At 62.3% G+C, this 17501-nt stretch overlaps 2 protein-coding genes across 5 annotated transcripts; both read right to left on the bottom strand.

The window, feature by feature from the left end:
* Positions 1-1334: 1334 nt before the first annotated feature.
* DOK4 (docking protein 4) lies at positions 1335-5517 on the bottom strand. Its single transcript, XM_084214980.1, has 9 exons — positions 5457-5517; positions 4220-4428; positions 3243-3350; positions 2928-3042; positions 2712-2831; positions 2433-2622; positions 1989-2127; positions 1781-1904; positions 1335-1687 (listed from the first exon to the last, which is right to left on the bottom strand). The coding sequence occupies exons 2-9, from the start codon at positions 4283-4285 to the stop codon at positions 1563-1565; spliced, it is 987 nt and encodes a 328-aa protein (XP_084071106.1). The 5' UTR covers positions 4286-4428; positions 5457-5517; the 3' UTR covers positions 1335-1562.
* Positions 5518-6254: 737 nt separating this feature from the next.
* CCDC102A (coiled-coil domain containing 102A) lies at positions 6255-12784 on the bottom strand. Of its 4 annotated transcripts, none has more exons than XM_084215022.1 (10): positions 12748-12784; positions 10609-11181; positions 9329-9531; positions 9106-9214; positions 8747-8863; positions 8454-8663; positions 8030-8200; positions 7787-7890; positions 6643-6760; positions 6255-6562 (listed from the first exon to the last, which is right to left on the bottom strand). In XM_084215022.1, the coding sequence occupies exons 2-10, from the start codon at positions 11131-11133 to the stop codon at positions 6545-6547; spliced, it is 1575 nt and encodes a 524-aa protein (XP_084071148.1). In that variant the 5' UTR covers positions 11134-11181; positions 12748-12784; the 3' UTR covers positions 6255-6544. The 4 variants fall into 4 exon arrangements, with proteins under 4 accessions (XP_084071148.1, XP_084071149.1, XP_084071147.1 ...); XM_084215023.1 differs by lacking the exon at positions 12748-12784 and adding an exon at positions 12466-12554; XM_084215021.1 differs by lacking the exon at positions 12748-12784 and having other exon boundaries at positions 10609-11389.
* Between the last annotated feature and the right edge of the window lie 4717 nt (positions 12785-17501).

The following is a 17501-nucleotide window of genomic DNA, read 5'->3' as shown; positions in this document are numbered from 1 at the left end:
TCTTTACCCTTCTTCCTATCCCAGAGGTTTTAGGGCTTCACTTGAAATGTCTTGGCCATGGCTGGAGGCAGAACAAAGCCCTGAGCCAAGCATGCTGCCAGGAACCTCAGGAAATCTCCCCCATCAGCATTTTTCTCTCTGGCAGGCACAACTCCCACTCGCGCTTCCCGAGCGCGCTTGGATGGAACAGACAAACAGGAAGGGTGGATGTGGATAAGGGTTGTTTATTCATTGAGCAACTCCTTAAAAAACAGAAAACCCAAACGTTTTTGGTAACAATTGTTCAATCTTTTCCAGATGAGGTGTGTAGCCAGGAAAAGAGGGCAAGTTCCACCTCTAACCCCAGGGCAGTGCTAGGGTCCAGAGCCTCTCTGTGCACAGCCATGCTGCAAGGAGCAGCCTTTCTCTGTCCCCACGTCCCCTCAGCCACAAGCTACACCACCCTGAAACACAGTATTTACAGACCACAGATTCCCACATCACAACACTCCCTGTGCCCAACACATGGACCTGGAGCTTTAAAGGGCAGAAATAAAACCACCAAGCATCCAACCCAGACGGAAAGAAGACTCCAAAGAAACACCAAGGTTTGCACGGCAATAAAAAGATAGCCCTTCTAAAGGAGGTCAATAAATAGGAGAACTAGAAAAAATCAATTGCTTTTTAAGTTCAGCACAAAAAGCCCAGTTCCACCCCCAGTGGGTGAGGAGGAAGTGAGGGCTGTGGGAATGCACAGAGAAATGTGGCTCTCTCCCCATCAGCATGGGTTCTCTGCCCTGGGGTTTCTCATATCCACAAAGCTGCCCCTTGAGAGACAGATGCTACTGGCCAAAACCAGTCCCATGGTTGCCCACCAGCAGATAAACCAGGGGCATGGCAGGGGGACACAGCTGTGGGAGGAGTGAGGGGTGTTGGGATGGGAGAAGCCAGGGAGCTTGGCTCTGCCTGGCCGCTCACCCCGACCAACCCCCTGGAAGGAAAACCAGTTTCTCCTGAGACATATCAATTCTACAGCAAGCATTTAAATAGCTTGAAGTGCAAAAATCAGCTCAGGGATGGCAGGGTGTCCTCAGAAGTACCCTGCTCTTCATGGAGGGGTGGGACCCTGCACCATCAGCCTGACACAGCTGCATCCTTCGACGCTGCTCCATGGCCATGGCAGAGTGTTGCTCCAGCCCTTCCTGCCACGCAGAAAACTCCAAATTTCTTGACCCCCCCGCCCCCCACCCCTCTTCACCTCCCAGTTGGATCCCTAAGAGTCAAAAACCTCTGGGCATCTGCCCAAGGGCTCTTCAGCAGCCATCACATTTGCATTCATGTGAGAAGGAAATATCTCTTACAATACGGGTATTCAATATATATTTGAAGTCAGTTGAGGCTGAGCCAGCCATCGCCTCCACTAACGCCAGCCCAGGGCGTGAGCCAGTGCCTGCTTCCCAAGGCCTTGGCACCGAGCTGCCCCAGCTCGGTCTCCTGGAGATTCTGAGGAGTCACTGTCTGCGTCCTCGCCACCTCTTGGAGAAGAAAAAGGGGACCCCTGCCACAGTCCCCCCCCCACCAGCTCATGGGGACGATGTGGGCTCCCTGTCTTCAGGCTTGTCGTTTTTGGAGGACTTTGGCTTCAGCAAGATGAACCTGTTGAGGAGGTCGGTGTCCGAGCTGGCCTGGGCGCCTGCATACGCCTCCCCTGGGAACAAAACAGAGGCTGGGCTCACCTGGTGGGGAAAGCTCTGGGGGCTGGAGGAGCAGCATCTCCTCAGTGTGGGGTGGGGACACTCACCAGCGTAGCTGGAGGACTCGGCCATGTTCTGGGAGCCAGTGATGTGGTGCCAGTAGGCGCTGCGGGGCAGCATGGTCGTGGGCGTGCAGGGGTAGGAGAAGTGCTCAGTGCCCTTGTTCAGCAGCTGCAGTGGATAGGAAGGAGGGTGACACAGGGCTCCCAGGGTCTCCCCCAGCTGTATCCCCCCTCAGCATGGGCTGGAGCTCACCCTGACGTTCTTCTCCATCTCCAGCAGGACCCTCTTGTGCTGCTCAGCGATGGCCAACGTGGCGCTGTGCACGCGCTGGTAGATCTGCTCACCCTCCTGCGTCTGGAAGGTGTAGAGACCTTCTCCCGCATCACACATCCTGTGGGGACAGGGCACCGGATGTCACCAAGGTCTTCAAGCCAAGGGATGATGAGCAAAACACCCAGATGACAGCTGGGGCAGCTTCCCATACTGTTAGAGCTGTGCCGGGTCCCCTTCACGGTGCTGATCCAGGACCAGAACCAGCTCCAAGCCCTGCCGGCCATGGGCACGCTGTACAGCCCATGGCCATCACCCCAGCCTCAGGCCTGCCCGTGGTGATGCCAGCAGCGCCACTGCCTGCAGCACCCAGCTGGAGGAGGGCACACAGCTGTGATCCCTGTCCTGGCAAGGGTGGCATCTCACCGTCCGGCCTCGAAGGTGAAGCGGGTGGCGTCGCGGCCGTAGCGGCGCAGGGAGCAGAGGGGCCAGGAGACCAGCTTCACCCGGGGGTTGTGCGTGTCCCAGAGGTAGATGTTTTCGTGGGTGATCTGCAGCTTGCACTCGCCATAGACGTCCAGGTTGGGGCAGGGGAGGAGGAACACGTTGAACCGGTCTGGAAAGGGGTAAAAAAAAGAAAATAAATTAATCAGCGGGGGGTGCAGCAAGGCGGAGCCCCGGGCGAGCACTCCCCGCCGCGCTCACCCGTCTGCTCGCACTGCACGCCGGGCGCCAGCAGGTCGGGCTCCCCCAGGCTGATGTCGTTCAGGCGGGCGCCCAGGCACTCCACCGACAGCGTCTTGTACCACTCCTCCGCCTCCAGCTCTGCAAGGCACCACGGCAGCCCCTGGGCGACCCTGGCCACGCCGGGGTGCCCCACCCAGCACCCTCGGCCCGGCTCCCCTGGGCGCTGCCCCGTACCTGAGTCGCAGGTGAAGGTCCGGGCGGAGTCGTCGGTAAAAACGATGGCCACCGCCTGTCTCTTGGTCTCCTTGGGCAGCCGCGTGATGCATTTGACATTGCTGATCTCGGTGACCTGCAGAGGAGTTGGGGGGTCACCGAGGGCTGCTCCCAGCCCCTGTTCCCTGCTGCTCGCAGACCCTGACACCTGCAGCGCCCAGACCCAGCTGCATCCCCCTCCGGAGCGCATGGGGTGACGGCCGCCCAGCGAGTTCAGGCAAGGAAGGACCTGCTCTGGCACGGGACCCCGAGCAGCCCCCCAGCGCACCCCCTCACCTTGGGACACCCCCGCAGGCACGCCGACTTCTCATCCGGGTACTTCTCCAGGCGCTGGGGCCCTTTGCTGGAGGATTTGCGGAAGACCAGCCAGCAGCGCCGGTAGATCTGCCGGACAGAGAGCGCGGCGGCTGCTCGGTGCTAGAGGGGCTCCCTGTCCCCACCACAGCCCCCTGGCCCCATCCCCAGGACCCGTGCCTGGTTCTGCTGACCCTGCTGGCCTGGGGACAGGAGGGGATGCTGGGGACAGGGCTGTGCCGGGGCTGCCATCATCTGCTCCCACCCCCCCGCCAGTGCTAATTACAGAGCTAAATTAATGAACACAGACAAAGCTCCCAAGGGGACCGCTGTTCTGGCATTTCCCCGTCCCCTCTCCTACATCCCCTGCCTCTGAGAGTGGTGGGGCCACCGTCCCCAGGCATGTCCCCCTCCCCTGGATCCCGCTCCCTCTTTGTTCTCCCTAATTAGCATGAAATTACCCAGCATGCTCGTTGCTGCGGCTCCAAACCATGGAGATGGGCGACCAAACCCCCTGACCCCCCACCTGTGGGTGCTGCACTCCCACACCACCCTAATTTGCACCCAGCAGCTCCAACCCCTCCCGCTGTGGGGCATCCCCGATGCCAAACTGTGTGCAGGGAAACTGAGGCACGGGGGAAGGGAAGGCTCACAGACATCCCCCAAACCCTGGGTGACCCGGGACAGGTGAACGGGTGTTACTCGGTGCAGGATTCAGGCGGTGCAGATGCTGGACCCCTGGCGCTGCTGGGTGATTTGGGTACCAACAAGTGGCCTGTCCCTGCCATCCCCCACTCCTCTGCCACCACAGCCCCCAAAAGGCTGCTTATTCAACCCCAAAACAGGGGCACAGGAAGCCACAAGAGGGACCTGTCCACGTCACCTCAGTGGAAAACCAGCACCCCAAATCCGTGGATGTGCCCCCCCACATCTCCCCATTCCCCAAGATCCCCACTCACCCCCAGCTTCTTGCTCTTCATCCTCACATAGCCCTGCTTGATGATGTCGTTAAAATTCGTCGCCATGGCGATGGCTCGATAGGGTAGGGGATATTTTGGGAGGGGGGGGGCTGCCTTCACCTTCGCCCCCCCCTCTCCATCCTCTTCCTCCCTACCCCTCCAGTCTCACCACCGGCCCAGCTTGGTGCTAGCAGTGTCCCCCATGCTGGCTGGAAAAGAGAAATGACAGATCGACGGGTGACATCTTCCTCGTCCTCCTCCCCCTCCTCCTTGTCGTCCTCCTCCTCCTCCTTCCCCTCCTCCTCCTCCTCCTCTTCCTCCTCCCTTCTCTGCCTGAACCATCCGAGTGGAACAGTCCGGTGTTAACCCCTGCCAGCACGGTGGAGCCAGGGTGGCACAGACAAGTGGTCAGTCCCCTGCCGCCAGCTCCAACATGTGTCCGAGGGGACACTCGCACCACACCTCGCCCACAGGTCTCCATCACCTCTCGCACTCCCCCTCCTTCCTCCCAGGCTGCTCGCTTGGGCAGGAACATGGCCCCGGCCCTCGGGCACGGGCTGGGTTCGGTGGGAGCGGCCAGGCCGGCTCTGCTCTGGGCTGTTTCGGCCGCCACCGGGGGCCAGAGGGACCCCGGCTTCCAGCCTCGCCCCCCCGGGGTCACCCAGCCTCTCTCCAGCCCTCCCGTGAGCTCGGCCTCGCTCAGCCCGGTCCCTGCCGGTTTCCCCAGCCCCCACCGGCGGGACCAGGTGGGGACCAGGTTCCTTTTCCAGGTGGAGAAGTCCCAGGTGGAGGCAGTAACCCAGGAAACAGAACAGGGCCATCCCCGGGGATGCTCCTCCATGCCAGCGACACCCGGGTCCCCAAAGCCCAGCACGCCGGGGGATGCGGCTGGGACAGCGCCTTGGGGACCGCCCGCCGTCCGAGAGCGGCCGGGGCAGCGCTCCCCGTGAGGGGAACACCCCCCGTTCCCCATGCCCATCACCCACCCCACGCACGCGAACACCCCCAGGGAACCCAGAGCTGCTGGGGGGCACCTCCTGCCCCCTATCCCCGACCTGCCACCTCGGCACCCCCACACCCGGCGCCCCCCGACCCCCAATCACCCATCGCTCCCCGGTCTCCCACCGGGACGTCCCTCCGGGCGTTGTCACCTCCCGGCCCCCGACACTTGTCAGCCCAAACCTCGGTCAAACCCCGTCCGGTGTCACCCGTCCCCCCGCCGGTCCCGCCGCCTTACCGGGCTCCCGGTGCGAGCGGACCCGCCGGAGCCGCCGCGTCCTGCGAGCCCCGGAGCCGCTCGGCCCCGCCCCGCCCCGCCCCGGTACCCTCCCCGCCCCGGTACCCTCCCTCCACCCCCGGGCTGCCCAACCAGAGCCACAACCGGCCGCCCTGGAAAGAAAATTCCATCATTAGGCTTTAGAGGGAACACCCCGCAGCCAGTGCCGGGCGGCGGCAGCAGCCTCTGGTCCGTCCCTCGGCTCAGGTGTCACCGCATCCCCGCTCCGTGCCCCCCAAACTGGTTTCCAGGCCTCTCACTAAAACTGCCCCCAGGCACCCCCACCCCGGCGGCCTCACTTGTTGGGCTATAAAAATATGAATAATCGCTGGAAATAAAAGGGCATTAAAAAAACCACATGAGCAGCAAAGAGCTGCGCTTTTAGCCAATCAATTAAAAGGCAGAGCGAGGGGATTAGCTCACCGAAATGTTAATTTTTAATAAGGTTGTGTCTGAGCGCCTCTAAAGCCCCCAGGGCCCTGTGCTGGGGGGCTGGGCTGAAGGGGCTGTGCTGGGGTGAGCAGCACCCTCAGGTGAGCACCTCGGGGTGAACACCTTTCAGTGCACAGCCCCAGGAACAGGCTTTACCCCCACACTGGGCTGGTCTCCAGGCATGGGGACAGGGATGCCAGTGGGTAACATCCAGGCCCGTGTGTGTCTGGTGGAGAAATGCCAGTTCTCCCTGATGTGTCCCCTCCCCACCCTCACTCCTGTGTGTGGACAGACCAGCAGCTCACACCACCACCAGAGCCTGGGCCCATCTGGGCTCTGTATTTATAATAAAAAATCATATACAAATACATACATATATATAATATATATAAAAAGAAGTGGGCAGTTTGCGGCTGCCAAGCTTGGTGCCTCTCTTGCCCTGTGCCTCCTCCTGGGCTGCTCAGTGATGCTGGCTTTAGTGGCCACAGCAGTGTTCCAGGAGATGCCAGTGGCTGAAGGGCCATCCAGTACTGTCCAAGAGGCAGCGGGTCCTGGAGCAACCTTGGGCAAATCTCTCCCCACCGCTCCGTGCCTCAGTTTCCCCATCTATCCAAGGATCACCGCACAGCTGGGCCCTGTGGCGACAGGCGCGTGAATGCAGGGGATGCTGTGGCACGTCCTGCGGCGGTGGCCCTGGCCCCGGGCTCTAGGGCACCTGTATCTGCAGGTCCTCATCCTCGTCGGGGTCGCTGGTGCCGTCGCCGGCGTCGTCGGGGCCGAAGCGGGCGCTGCGCATCTTGCCGAACAGCGGGGCGCTCTGCTGGCGCCGCAGCCTGCGGGGGACAGCTGCTGGGCTGGGGGGCAGCACGGCCCTGGGGGGGCCCTGGAGCTGATCCCATTCCCCTGCACCCCTGCAGCACGACTGCACCCCAGAGATGCCTTCCTGCAGCCCTCACGAAGCTCTGAGCGCAGGATGAGCCCCCGCAGCCTGGGGCCAGCATGGAACTGGGAGCTGCGGATGGTGCTCGGTACCAGTGGGGCACAGGCTAAACCCCTCCATGGATGGACATCCCTGTGCTGGGCAACTCAGACCCAGACAGGACTGCAGAGAAGGGAGGAGTCATCCCCCTAAACTGAGGAACCCTCAAAAACCCAAGGAGTCCCCATGCCCAGGAACCTGTGGTGGTTTTAGCTCTCTTCTTGCCTTTGTGTGAAAATTCCTCAAGAAAATTTTATGAATCAAATTTGAAATCCAAAGACCAAGGATCCAGTGGGATCCTGCCAGTCCACCACACTTTACTGGAAAGCATGAATTATTTAGGGTTGAGTGCACAGGGAGTCTGGGGGGGGTGATGAATCCTCCATTATGGTTCCATGATTTAATGCAGATGTCCCAATAAAATAAAGGATGATTATAAACACCCCCCCAGCGCCTCCCGGAGCCACGGCATCGATCCCACGGCCATTTCAGCTCTTTACTGCTGGAGAGGCAAAGCAGGGCCAGGGAAAGTTTTAAGGACAAGAAAATTCAGCTCCCACCTCCCCAAACTGGTGTGGGATGCTAGCAGCCTGCCCTGGCCATGGGGTACTAGTGGGTGCAACCCTAAGCAGCATAAAACTGGGCTGTGCTGGTCTCTGGGCAGCCTTGTGCTGGTTTAACTGGGAGGTGAATGCCACCCAGCTCAAGGTGGGGTGAAGACTGCTCAGAGGACGGCTGTGCCCCTCCCGAGGATGTCAGAGGCACTTGGGCCATGCTTAACCTGAGGTTCAACCAGGCAGACCCTGGCTGAGGGATGGTGGCAGGGAGAACATCATCCCATCCTGGCTGGTCCCCACGTGGCTCACCCACCCCTGCTCACCGTGACTGCAGATGCTCCAGCTGCACCTGGAAGCTCTCGCTCTGCTCCGTCTGCTCGTCCAGCGACCGCTGCAGCTTCCGCGTCTGGTTGTGGGCCTCATCCAGCTGTGGGATGGGATGGGATGGGATGGGATGGGATGGGATGGGATGGGATGGGATGGGATGGGATGGGATGGTGCTGTTGGCAGCTGTGTAGGGAGCAGAACAGTTCCCTGACCTCCTCCACCAGCATGAGCTTTCCCACCTCATCCTCAGCCTGGGCCAGCTCCTTCTTCAGCTCCTCCACCCTCAGGCGCAGTTTCTTCACCTCTCCCTCGTGCTGCTCCACCCGGCGGTTGGCATGGGCCAGCTCGGCCATCTTCTCCTGGTACTGCTTCTTCAGCTTGCTGTGGATGTGCTTCAGGTCGGCCAGCTCCTGTGGTGGGCATGGGGAGGGGGCTGAGCACGGCACAGCCACCCCCACCACTGGCGTGTCCCCTCCTCCCTCCCCAGGGATCTCTCCCTTTTCGCCACCCCATGACCCAGGAGCTGACGGAGCAAGGATGGGTCACCACCATCCCTTGAAAGGTGATGGCAAAATTTGGGCTTGAGGGAGTCCTTGGGGAGGCTGAGCCCCACAACAGAGTCACCCAGGGATGTGGTGGTGGGGGACACCTCCCCTGTGGCACCTTGTTCTTCTCGAAGAGCTCAGCCTGGATGGTTTTGAGGTCAGTGTCCAGGGCACTGGCTGTCTGGCGCCGCTTGCGAGCCAGCACCTCCTCCAGGTCCTCGATCTGCGCCCGCAGCTTCTTGTTCTCCCGCTCCAGGTTGAGCTTCTCCGTCTCCAGCCGCTCCCGCCGGCCCCACTCAGCCGCGTTCTCTGCCTGCAGCCTCTCCATCTGGGACAGGGGCATGGGGTGGCTGGGGGGCAGCAGGACCCCCCTCTGCCCCCTTTGTCCCCCACGCTGGGGTCTGGCCTCACCTCTGCTCGCAGTTCAGCCAGTTTCTTGTCCATGCTGGAGCGAGCACCCAGCTCATCCTCCAGGTCCTCGGAGATGCGCCCCAGCTCGTCCTGATGAATCTCCTTCAGGATGTTGAGCTGTGGGAAGACATGGCACCAAAGGGGGCTGTGAACATCCACCTTCCACCTGAGCCCTGCCCACATGCATCCACCCAGCCTCTATGGATGGACCCACTGCACCAATAGCACTAATGAAGACCCTTAACAAGCCACCTGGAGTTGGGGAAGTGGCTGTGGGCCACCATGTCCATCAGGATGTGCCACCCTGTGAGGGACAGGCCGCCCTTGGGGCACCTCTGCTCCCCAGGCACCTCGCTCACCTGCTTCATCACCTCCTGCTTGTTCTTGTTGAGCTCCTCATACTTGATCTTCCACTGGCTGAGCTCGCCCTCCAGCTTCTCAATGTTCTTGCTGAGCGCCAGCTTGTCCCTGGGGAGAGGCAATGACAGTGACAGCCTGCAGGACCCCATGGGACATGCCATCCCAGTGGGGACCAGGCTGGTGTCAGCTGGCACCCTGAGAGGATGATGCCTAAGCACTCACTCCCTCTCCTTGAGCAGCACTTTTTGGGACTCGTCCAGCCTGAGCTTCAGGGCGGTGACTTTGGTGGCGTCCTCCTCCACGGCGCTGACGTCCTCCCAGAGCAGGCGGCTCCGCTCCTGGCGGCTGAAGGAGGCCCGGGGGCCCCGCTGCTCCCAGCTCTCCTCCTGCTTGCTCGTCAAGATGTTTTCCATCAGCTCCAGCTCCTGTGGCGCCGTGGGTGGCTCAGTACAGGGGACAGGGTGAGAGGGCTCCCCAGCCCCTACAGCATCCAGCCCTCACCCCATAACCAAGAGCACTCCATCCCCCGGGGATCCCCTAAGACTGATAGAGAGGGACTTGCCCTCCCAGGGGAGCTCCCACACATCACCACACTCTGCTGCCAGCTCCCTGCCATGCTGGAAATTTGGTATCCAAAAATTTAACACCAATTTATGACACCGATCTCACCCAGGACTGCCACATGGGTGACCTTCCACCAGGCGCTCTGAGCACCCAGTAAATGAGCAGCAGGGGGTTCCAGGGGACAGGATGTCCCTGGGGACCAAGTGTGGAGCTGTGGGGGGTGCTCACATTAGTGTCAGATTTGTCACTTAGCAGCTGTGCTGTCATGTGGATTGAACTGTCACAGCATGGCACCCCGAGCAGTGACTTCTGTGCTGTGACAGAGCTAACAGCAGCAGAGGAGGGATGGCTGCAGCAGCTGGGATAATCCCTGAGGTGGCTCTGGTGTGCTCCCCCCTTCTTCCTTCTCCTTCCTCAGCAAAAACCCCTGCCAGAAGCCCATATGGACACCCTGACAATCAAGCTGTGGTTGGGAAATGCCACCAGCACTGCCAATGCCACCATCCCCTGTACTGGCAGAGTGATTTTTGCCTTGTGCCTCCAAAGGGAAAACACCAGGAAAGGGAATGGTGCCAGTGCCAAGGTGATCTCACTGCATGGGGCTATGATGGCTCTGGATCTCCTCATGACACTGCTCTGAGGAGTCTGATCTCCCCCCAGCACAGTTCCAAGAGGGATCTGACAGCCCTGTACTTCTCCAAGAGGGGTCTGAGCCCAAAGTGCTGCCTGGAGCGGTCTGACACCCCCATACTAATCCAAGAGGGGTCTGACCACCCTCTACTGCTCTGAGAAGGGTCTGGCCCTCCCAGCCCTGCCCCAAGAGCAGTCCCCCCACACTGCCCATCTTTACAGGACCGGCAGTGCTGCTTTGGGGGTGCCCATGGGCAGCAGACAAGGATGAGGAGCTCCCCTGTTCCCCGGCTTGCCCGCACGCCCACCTTGGCTTTTTGGGGCACCTCAGCCCCCACATCCCGCACGGGTTCTTGCTCGGGGCCGGCGTCCCCCTCTGCTCCGTCGGCGGGCGGGCTGCCGGCGCTGCCCTGTGCCGGTGCCGGTGGCCGCGGCGGGCGCTCGTCGGGCCGCTCGCGGTCGCGGTCGCGGCGCAGGCTGGCCAGCTCCTTGGTGAGGGCCTCCAGCCGGTGCCGCAGCTGCCGCACCTCCTCCCGAGCCCGGTTGCGCTCGGCTCGCACCTTGCTCCACTTCTCACGCCAGTTGGCCGTGCAGTCCGACCACCAGCGCATCGTCTTCTCCATCTGCGCCGCCCGCGCCCGCGCCTCCTCCAGCTCCCGCAGCCGCAGCTCCTCCCGCCCTTCCCAGTCCCCTTCCAGCAGCGCCGGCGGGGGCCCGGGCGAGGGTGTCCCGCTGGGGGGGGACGGGGAGGGCTCGGGGGCCAGCAGGGCCAGGAGGGAGCCCCCCGGCAGCGGCGGGGAGCCGGCCAGGCGCGAGGCCCCGCTTTGGCTCATGGCGGGGCTCCCCTAGGGCATGGCCGTCACCGTCCTGCACCCGGGGACCTGCAGGAGACACGGGGGGTCAGCTGGGGACGGCGGCAGCTGGCTGGAGGGAAGCGCTGGCAGGGGCACGGTCCCTGGTTTTGGGGAGCGGCACGCTGAGTGATGAGATCCCTGGGATGGACCCTAGCCAGGTCCCCAGTGAGGACTCTGGCAATGTCCCCAGCCAGGTCCCCAGCTGGCAGCCAAGTGACCGCCCCAGCCAGATACCCAGTGAGGACACCAGGGAGGTCCTCAATGAGGACCACAGCCCAGAGCCCAGCCACTGGCATCTGGTCTCAGCTTGGCTCTGCAGACGCCTCTGCCAGCGCACCACAATGAAGGGAAGACATCTACATGTCATTCGCATGATGTCATCTGCATGAGGTCATCTGATGACATCATCATCTGTGAGCCTCCAAGACCATCCCTGGTGCTGGAGTTGGGGTACTCGGCTGCACCCCAACAGCCCCAGCGAGAGTTACAGCCTGGATCCGGCGCCAGCAAAGCAGGAACAGCTCCGGAAGGAGAGCCAGAGCTGCGGGATTGGCGCGGCGTGGCAGCAGGACGTGTGTCCCGGCAGCTGGATGTGCTCCCCGATGATGCCGCAACAAAGGGCCGGTGCCGAGTGTCCCCATCCCGGCATGGACCTCACATCCCGTCCTGGATCTCACACCCGGTGTGGCCAGGCAGGCAAACCGCCCCAGGAAACCTCAATGGGAGGCTGCTGCGCGTCCTAATGGGATAAGTACAGGGTCCAGCCGCGGCTGCCCGCAGCCCCGGCAGGTTTCTGGGACGGTGCAGCCCAGACCTGCTACTAAATCCGGCTGGGCTGGGAGAGCCAGTGCTGGAGCAGCGGGAAACGAGGCCGATGGCAGTTCTGGGACTTTCATGGGAAAAAGAACTAAATTTTCTGGTGATATTTGCTGAAATTGTGAAGTTTTGCTAAAACTCAGCACCAAGCCCAGGCCCGTGCTCTCCCGGCTGCTCCTGGAGGAATCCCAGGCATCGGCAGGACCCGGCACAAGCAGCGCCCACGGGAGCACAGACGGTGCACAGGCACCCACGCAAAACCCACGGAATGCATGCAGAGATCCGCCAACCATGCAGCACACACGGGGAGCACGAGTGGAGCACGAACATCCATGGGACACCCGCGGGAAGCACGCGTGGCTCACGGACGGCCCCGGAACACCCGCGGGAAGCACGCGTGGCTCACGGGCACGGGCGGATCGCGCCCCCTCCCCGCGGGCTCCCGGCGGGGCCGCCCCCCGCGCCTCCGCATTGGCGCCGGGCTCCGTCACTCACCGGCCGCGGCCCGGGCGGCGGGAGCCCCGCATTCCTCCGCTCCGCCGGAATTGCTCCCGGTCCGGCCGGGAGGCACCGCTCGGCCCGGCCCCGCCCGGTTCGCCACGGCCCCGCCCGCCCCGCCGCGGCCCGGCCCGGCCCGGCCCCTCACCCGCCAAAGTTTCTCGCAAGTTTCCCGGTGCCGCCGGTGCCGCCGCCCGCCCGCCCGGCCCGGCCCGGCCCGACCCGACCCGACCCGACCCGACCCGACCCGACCCGGCCCGGCCCGGCCCGGTCGCTCACCCGGCGGAGTCGGCGGCGGCGGTGCGGGCGGCCCGCGCGGGCCGGGGCGCTGCGGCCGAGTCTCCTCCTCCTCCTCCTCGCCCTCCTCCTCCTCCCCCCGCCGCCGCTCCCGCCCCCCGCCCGCGCCCGGGGGCCGGTCCCGGGCCGCGCTGCGTGTCCTGCCCCGTGGCACGGGCGTGGGGGCCGCACGCGTGGGGCTCCGGTGCTCGGGGGCTGCGGGCAGCCCTGCTCGGCGTGCCGGGCCTGGGGGCTCGGACAGCGGGGGCTCCCAAGGCTGGGACTCTGCCCGTGGCTGCTGCTGGGCTGCTCACACGTGTCTGCCCCGGGGCGTGGGGACCTGCGTGGGGACGCGGAGGGGGACGCGGGGCCCCCCGGGTGAGCGGTGGCCGCGCAGTGTCCGCATCCCCCCACATACCCGTGCTGGCTCCCTCCTGGCACAGCGGCAAAACCCCAAACCACCATTTTGCCCCTGTCTCTTTCCCTTTTGCTGGATGCCTTTCGGACAAAAAATTGAGAAATACTAGCGGCCAAGAGGGTTTGTGTTCCGCGGGACGTGGAATCGATGCCATTGGACACCAACAACTTTTTCTTCCCCAGGATCGAGCGAGGCAGGGAAAACCAAATCAAATTAAAGCAAAACTTCTTTCCAAGATCGGATTTTTTTTCCAGCTGGAAACGACCCCAAAAAGCTGGAGGCGAGGGATGCTTTCCTCTCCTACGCCCCTATCCCAGCGTCTTGTGCCAGGGGAACCGGCGCCGTCTCTTGCAGCCGGTGAAGCGATTTTGCAGGCGGTTTGGCCAGAGCTGCGGGTGCGTGGTTGCGGCTTTAACCCGCTCCCGGCACTAAAACAGGCAAAGTTTTTCCAGGCGTATCTTTACTGTTTGCTTGGACATGCGTGTCTTGGTGACACCAGGAGGCTCGAGGATGCATTGCAGCATCCTGGGATTTGCGGAGTTTACCTTTGCAAAAATCCAACCCCCTTGGTCTGGGGCGCGTCACCGAAAGATATGGCCAGTGACCCGCTGCTGTGGTCCAAGTATCATTGTCCTGGCATCCTTCTCCTCTAGTTCTGGGTTTCCAGGCTGGCCATGGCCAGCAGGCCCCCTTAAATCTGTTCCCAAGGAGCTCCCATTTGGGATAGGTCAGACTGAAGCAGATGGTTGCCCTACGTCATGAACTGAGAGCTAGAAATGTGGCAGGAGTGGCTGCAGGAGCTGGGCAAGCACAGCGTGGCACTGCTGCCCCACAATGAGCACTGGTGTGGCTGAGTCAACCCTGCTCCCTGCAACTCTGCTCATGGCCACATCCCTGCAGCTGGACCCGGCAGCCAAGATGAAGGACAAAATGAAGCCTTTTGGGGCAAACCTAATGATTTTGGGTAAAAAAAGACCTTCGTTCCCTCAGCTAGGCCAGCTGCCATTGCTGGAGGGCTGTGCTGTGGTGAGTGGGGGTGTCATGGAGTGTGGTGGCTCCATCCTGGCAATAGCATCAACTGTGGTATCACAGGATCAGACTATCTTGAGTTCAAAGGGACACTTAAGAAACACCGAGTCCGACTCCCTGCTCCTTGCAGGACAACGTGAAAGCAAACCATGTGACTAAGAACATCATGCAGACACTCCTTAACTCTGCCAGGCTTGGTGCCATGACCTCTTCTCTGGGGAGCCTGTCCCTGTATCTAACCACCTTCTCAGTGAAAAGCCTTTTCCTAATGCCCAAACTAGACTTCCCCTTCATTCCACCTCCCGTGTCCTTTCACAGAGAGTGGAGATCAGCCCCAGGAGTCCCTGGCACACCACATTTCCCAGGCAGGCTGGACACAGCTTGAGCTGCAGACACAGCGAGGATGCCAGGCACAGCTTGCACCGCGGGCATCCCGGACAGTTTGAGCACCCTGACACTCGGCACAGCACCGGGACTAAAAGCCGAATCACTGGGTGGGGGGAGCCGCTGCTGGGGAGCTGCAGCTCGGGACCCCGGGCTGCTGTGTCTCCTGGGGACCGCGGCTGCCCCCCTGCCCGTGGTGCCTCCGTTCAGCACTGGCCGCTGCTTGTCTTTAGCAGCGCGTTTGGATTGCCCGTGTGGGTCTCCTCCGGGGCTGCCGGGGGAGCCGGGCGCCTCTGGCCGGGCTCTGCTCCGCTCTGACACCCGCCGGGTGGTTGGTGCAGGTCCCGCTAGATGGCACAAGGATCGCAGGAATGGTCCCGCACCGGGAATATGCACACGCAGGGACGGCCGGTGGCGGTGAGCGGCGCCCAAGTGTCCCCTGACTAATGGGAGGGGACCTCTGACCCTCCTTGAGGAGCTGCCCCTGTGCATCTCACAAGGCACGGTCAAAAGCGGGAGATCTCCGGCTGCATACCCCAGGTCCGTTTGGTGCCAGCTCGGCTGCAGGCTGGCAGGAGTGGCTGTAAGGCTGGGGCATCCCCAAACCACCCCGACCCTGGGTTTTCAGCCACGACAGCATCACACCAGGAGCCCTCCCTCCAGCCCCGAATCCAGCGCAGGGGCGGAGGCTCCTGCAGCCCTGGGGCGGCGGGAAAATGGGTGAGCAGGGCTTTGTCTTGGCATCGGGCAGACGAGTTTGGGTGGAGGAGAGGATGGGAAGTGAGTAAGTTATACCCGTCTTTCCTCCCGCTCTCACAGGAAGGCAGAGCCAGGCAGAGCTCCTCAAGTCCAAACGCTTTCGGAGTTGAAGTAATCCAGCCTGTGGAAATAAATAGCCAGGACAAATTACAGGGACTAAATCCATCCGCTGGGGGCAGCGGGTCCTTCCTGAGCCCGCGGTGCATCCACATAAACCAGATATCACCTGGAAATGTTACTGGGGGTTTTCCTCTCCTGATTCCTGAGGTTTTGGAGCTGGACATCCCACTCTGCCTGCTGGAATGCAGACCAGCATCGCAGCACGGCAAACCCGCCTGTGGCGACACCAGGGTCACCACAGCCCCCCCGCTTGTCCCTGCAGGGTGAGCCAGGGGGGTGCGTTAGCTGGTGCGCCCGTTTCTGGCCCGGTGGCAGGGCACCGAGCACCACCGGACACGCTGCCCATCTCTGCCGAGTGACGTTTCCCTTTCTGGCTCCTTCCCGCTTCTGGACAGCGAAGGAAGCCTCTGGCCGTTGTTCTTTGTTCCAGGCACAAAGGGCAGCCAGCGCCGCCGCGTTCCCGTCAGTGCCGCCGGCATCCCGGACAAAGGCCCGTCCCGCCGGGGCTCTGTGTCCCCTCCCCGCAGCCCGCCCGGCCCCGCGGTGCCCCCGCTCACACGGGATGAGCTGTGCATGGCTCACCGCTCCGGCGGTGACTTCAGCTATTGACTGAGAGCCTGCGGGGTTGGTGAGGTGCCAAGTGCCCGGCTTTCCCCCCCTGAGCCCTACCGGGGGAGAGTCACATCCCAGCGCTTTCCGTGCCCGCTCTCCCCATCTCCAGATTTCGGGGTTTGTGCTGTGAGTCACTCTGGCTGCCGTACATCCACCTTGCTCCGGTATCCGGTGGTGCTTGGAAAACAATCACTCGGTGATTGCCTCCTGGCAGCGGGAGCACAGCATCGCTGGCTGGTCCCCAGGGAGCTAAACCTTCTGGAGACTGGTGGGACATGTTGGTTCTTGGCTAGCTGAGCCCACTGCTGGTGCCCAGGGGTCACCCTTTTCCCACCCTGCCTCACCAGGAGCAGGGTTGAAGCACTCCCCGGGGAGCACGGGTTGGGATCGAGCCTCCCACCCCCGCAGTGTCACAGCGCCGGGGCTGGCTCCATCCAGCACCTGGGCATGGGCAGGAGGGGGCCCGGCCCCTATAATCTTTGAATCCTTGAAAAGATTTCAAGGAGAAATGGTGCCATTTACCTTCCTGGACACCTTACCTGGCAGGAGCCAGGGCCGGGCTGCTGGAGGGGCTGTGCCATCCTTTTCTCCCCAGCAGAGGAGGCTTGGTGGCACCACGGTGCCTTCAAGCTTCAGACCAGGCTCCAGGGGCAAAGCCGTGGAATTGTAGCAAATGCTACAGATTTTGGGGAGACAAGCAGCCAGGAAAAACACTAAAACCAGGTGGGAAATGGAAGGTTTGGAGAAGACCTTGGCTCCATTTTGGGATCTGCTTTTGGGACTTGTCTGCTGGGGAGCTGATGAGCCCAGTTACTGCATCCCATGGGAGCATCCTCACCTGGTGCTCGTGCAGACAACTGCAGGGACCAATTTTTCCCCAGACTTCCCTGACACCACCGGGGAGTTTATTTGCAAAGCCCAGCCTAAACAAATAATCCTTGTTTATTGCTGTGCTTACGGGTTCGGGTTTTACTGCCCCGGCACCTGTTGTGTCGCTGCTATCGTTGAGGGAGAAATCCCGACGTGGGGTGGGGTGGACCCACCTCCCCACCGGATGTTTTTCCAGGAGGAAGGCCGAGGGAGGTGGAGCAGCAGCAAGGCAGGAGCACAAGCACCCACAGCCGCCCAGGTAGCTGAGGCACTCCCCTGGGATCACCACCCTCCGAGACTCCCCAGGCTGTCCTGGCATTGCTCAGCAAATTTGGATGAGAGATCTAGGTGCATCCCCTCCCACCAGCCCCCGTCTGCTTCCTCATCCTCATCCTCCTCCATCCACCGGCGCTGGGCTGAGCCCTGGTTATGGTGGCATTTTGCTGGGAGCACACAAGAGGCTTTGGGGGGGTCTGGGCACCGTGGCACCGCCGGGCAGTGGGGCTGGCACCGCTGGGCAGTGGGGCTGGCACCGCCGGGCAGTGGGGCTGGCAGCACTTGGCAG

This window comes from Fringilla coelebs, assembly GCF_963513975.1.
Source record: "Fringilla coelebs genome assembly, chromosome: 14".
In the NCBI taxonomy this organism is placed as follows: Eukaryota; Metazoa; Chordata; class Aves; order Passeriformes; family Fringillidae; genus Fringilla; species Fringilla coelebs.
The sequence above is the reverse complement of the archived record's forward strand: the minus strand, read 5'-3'. Positions and strand labels throughout refer to the sequence as shown.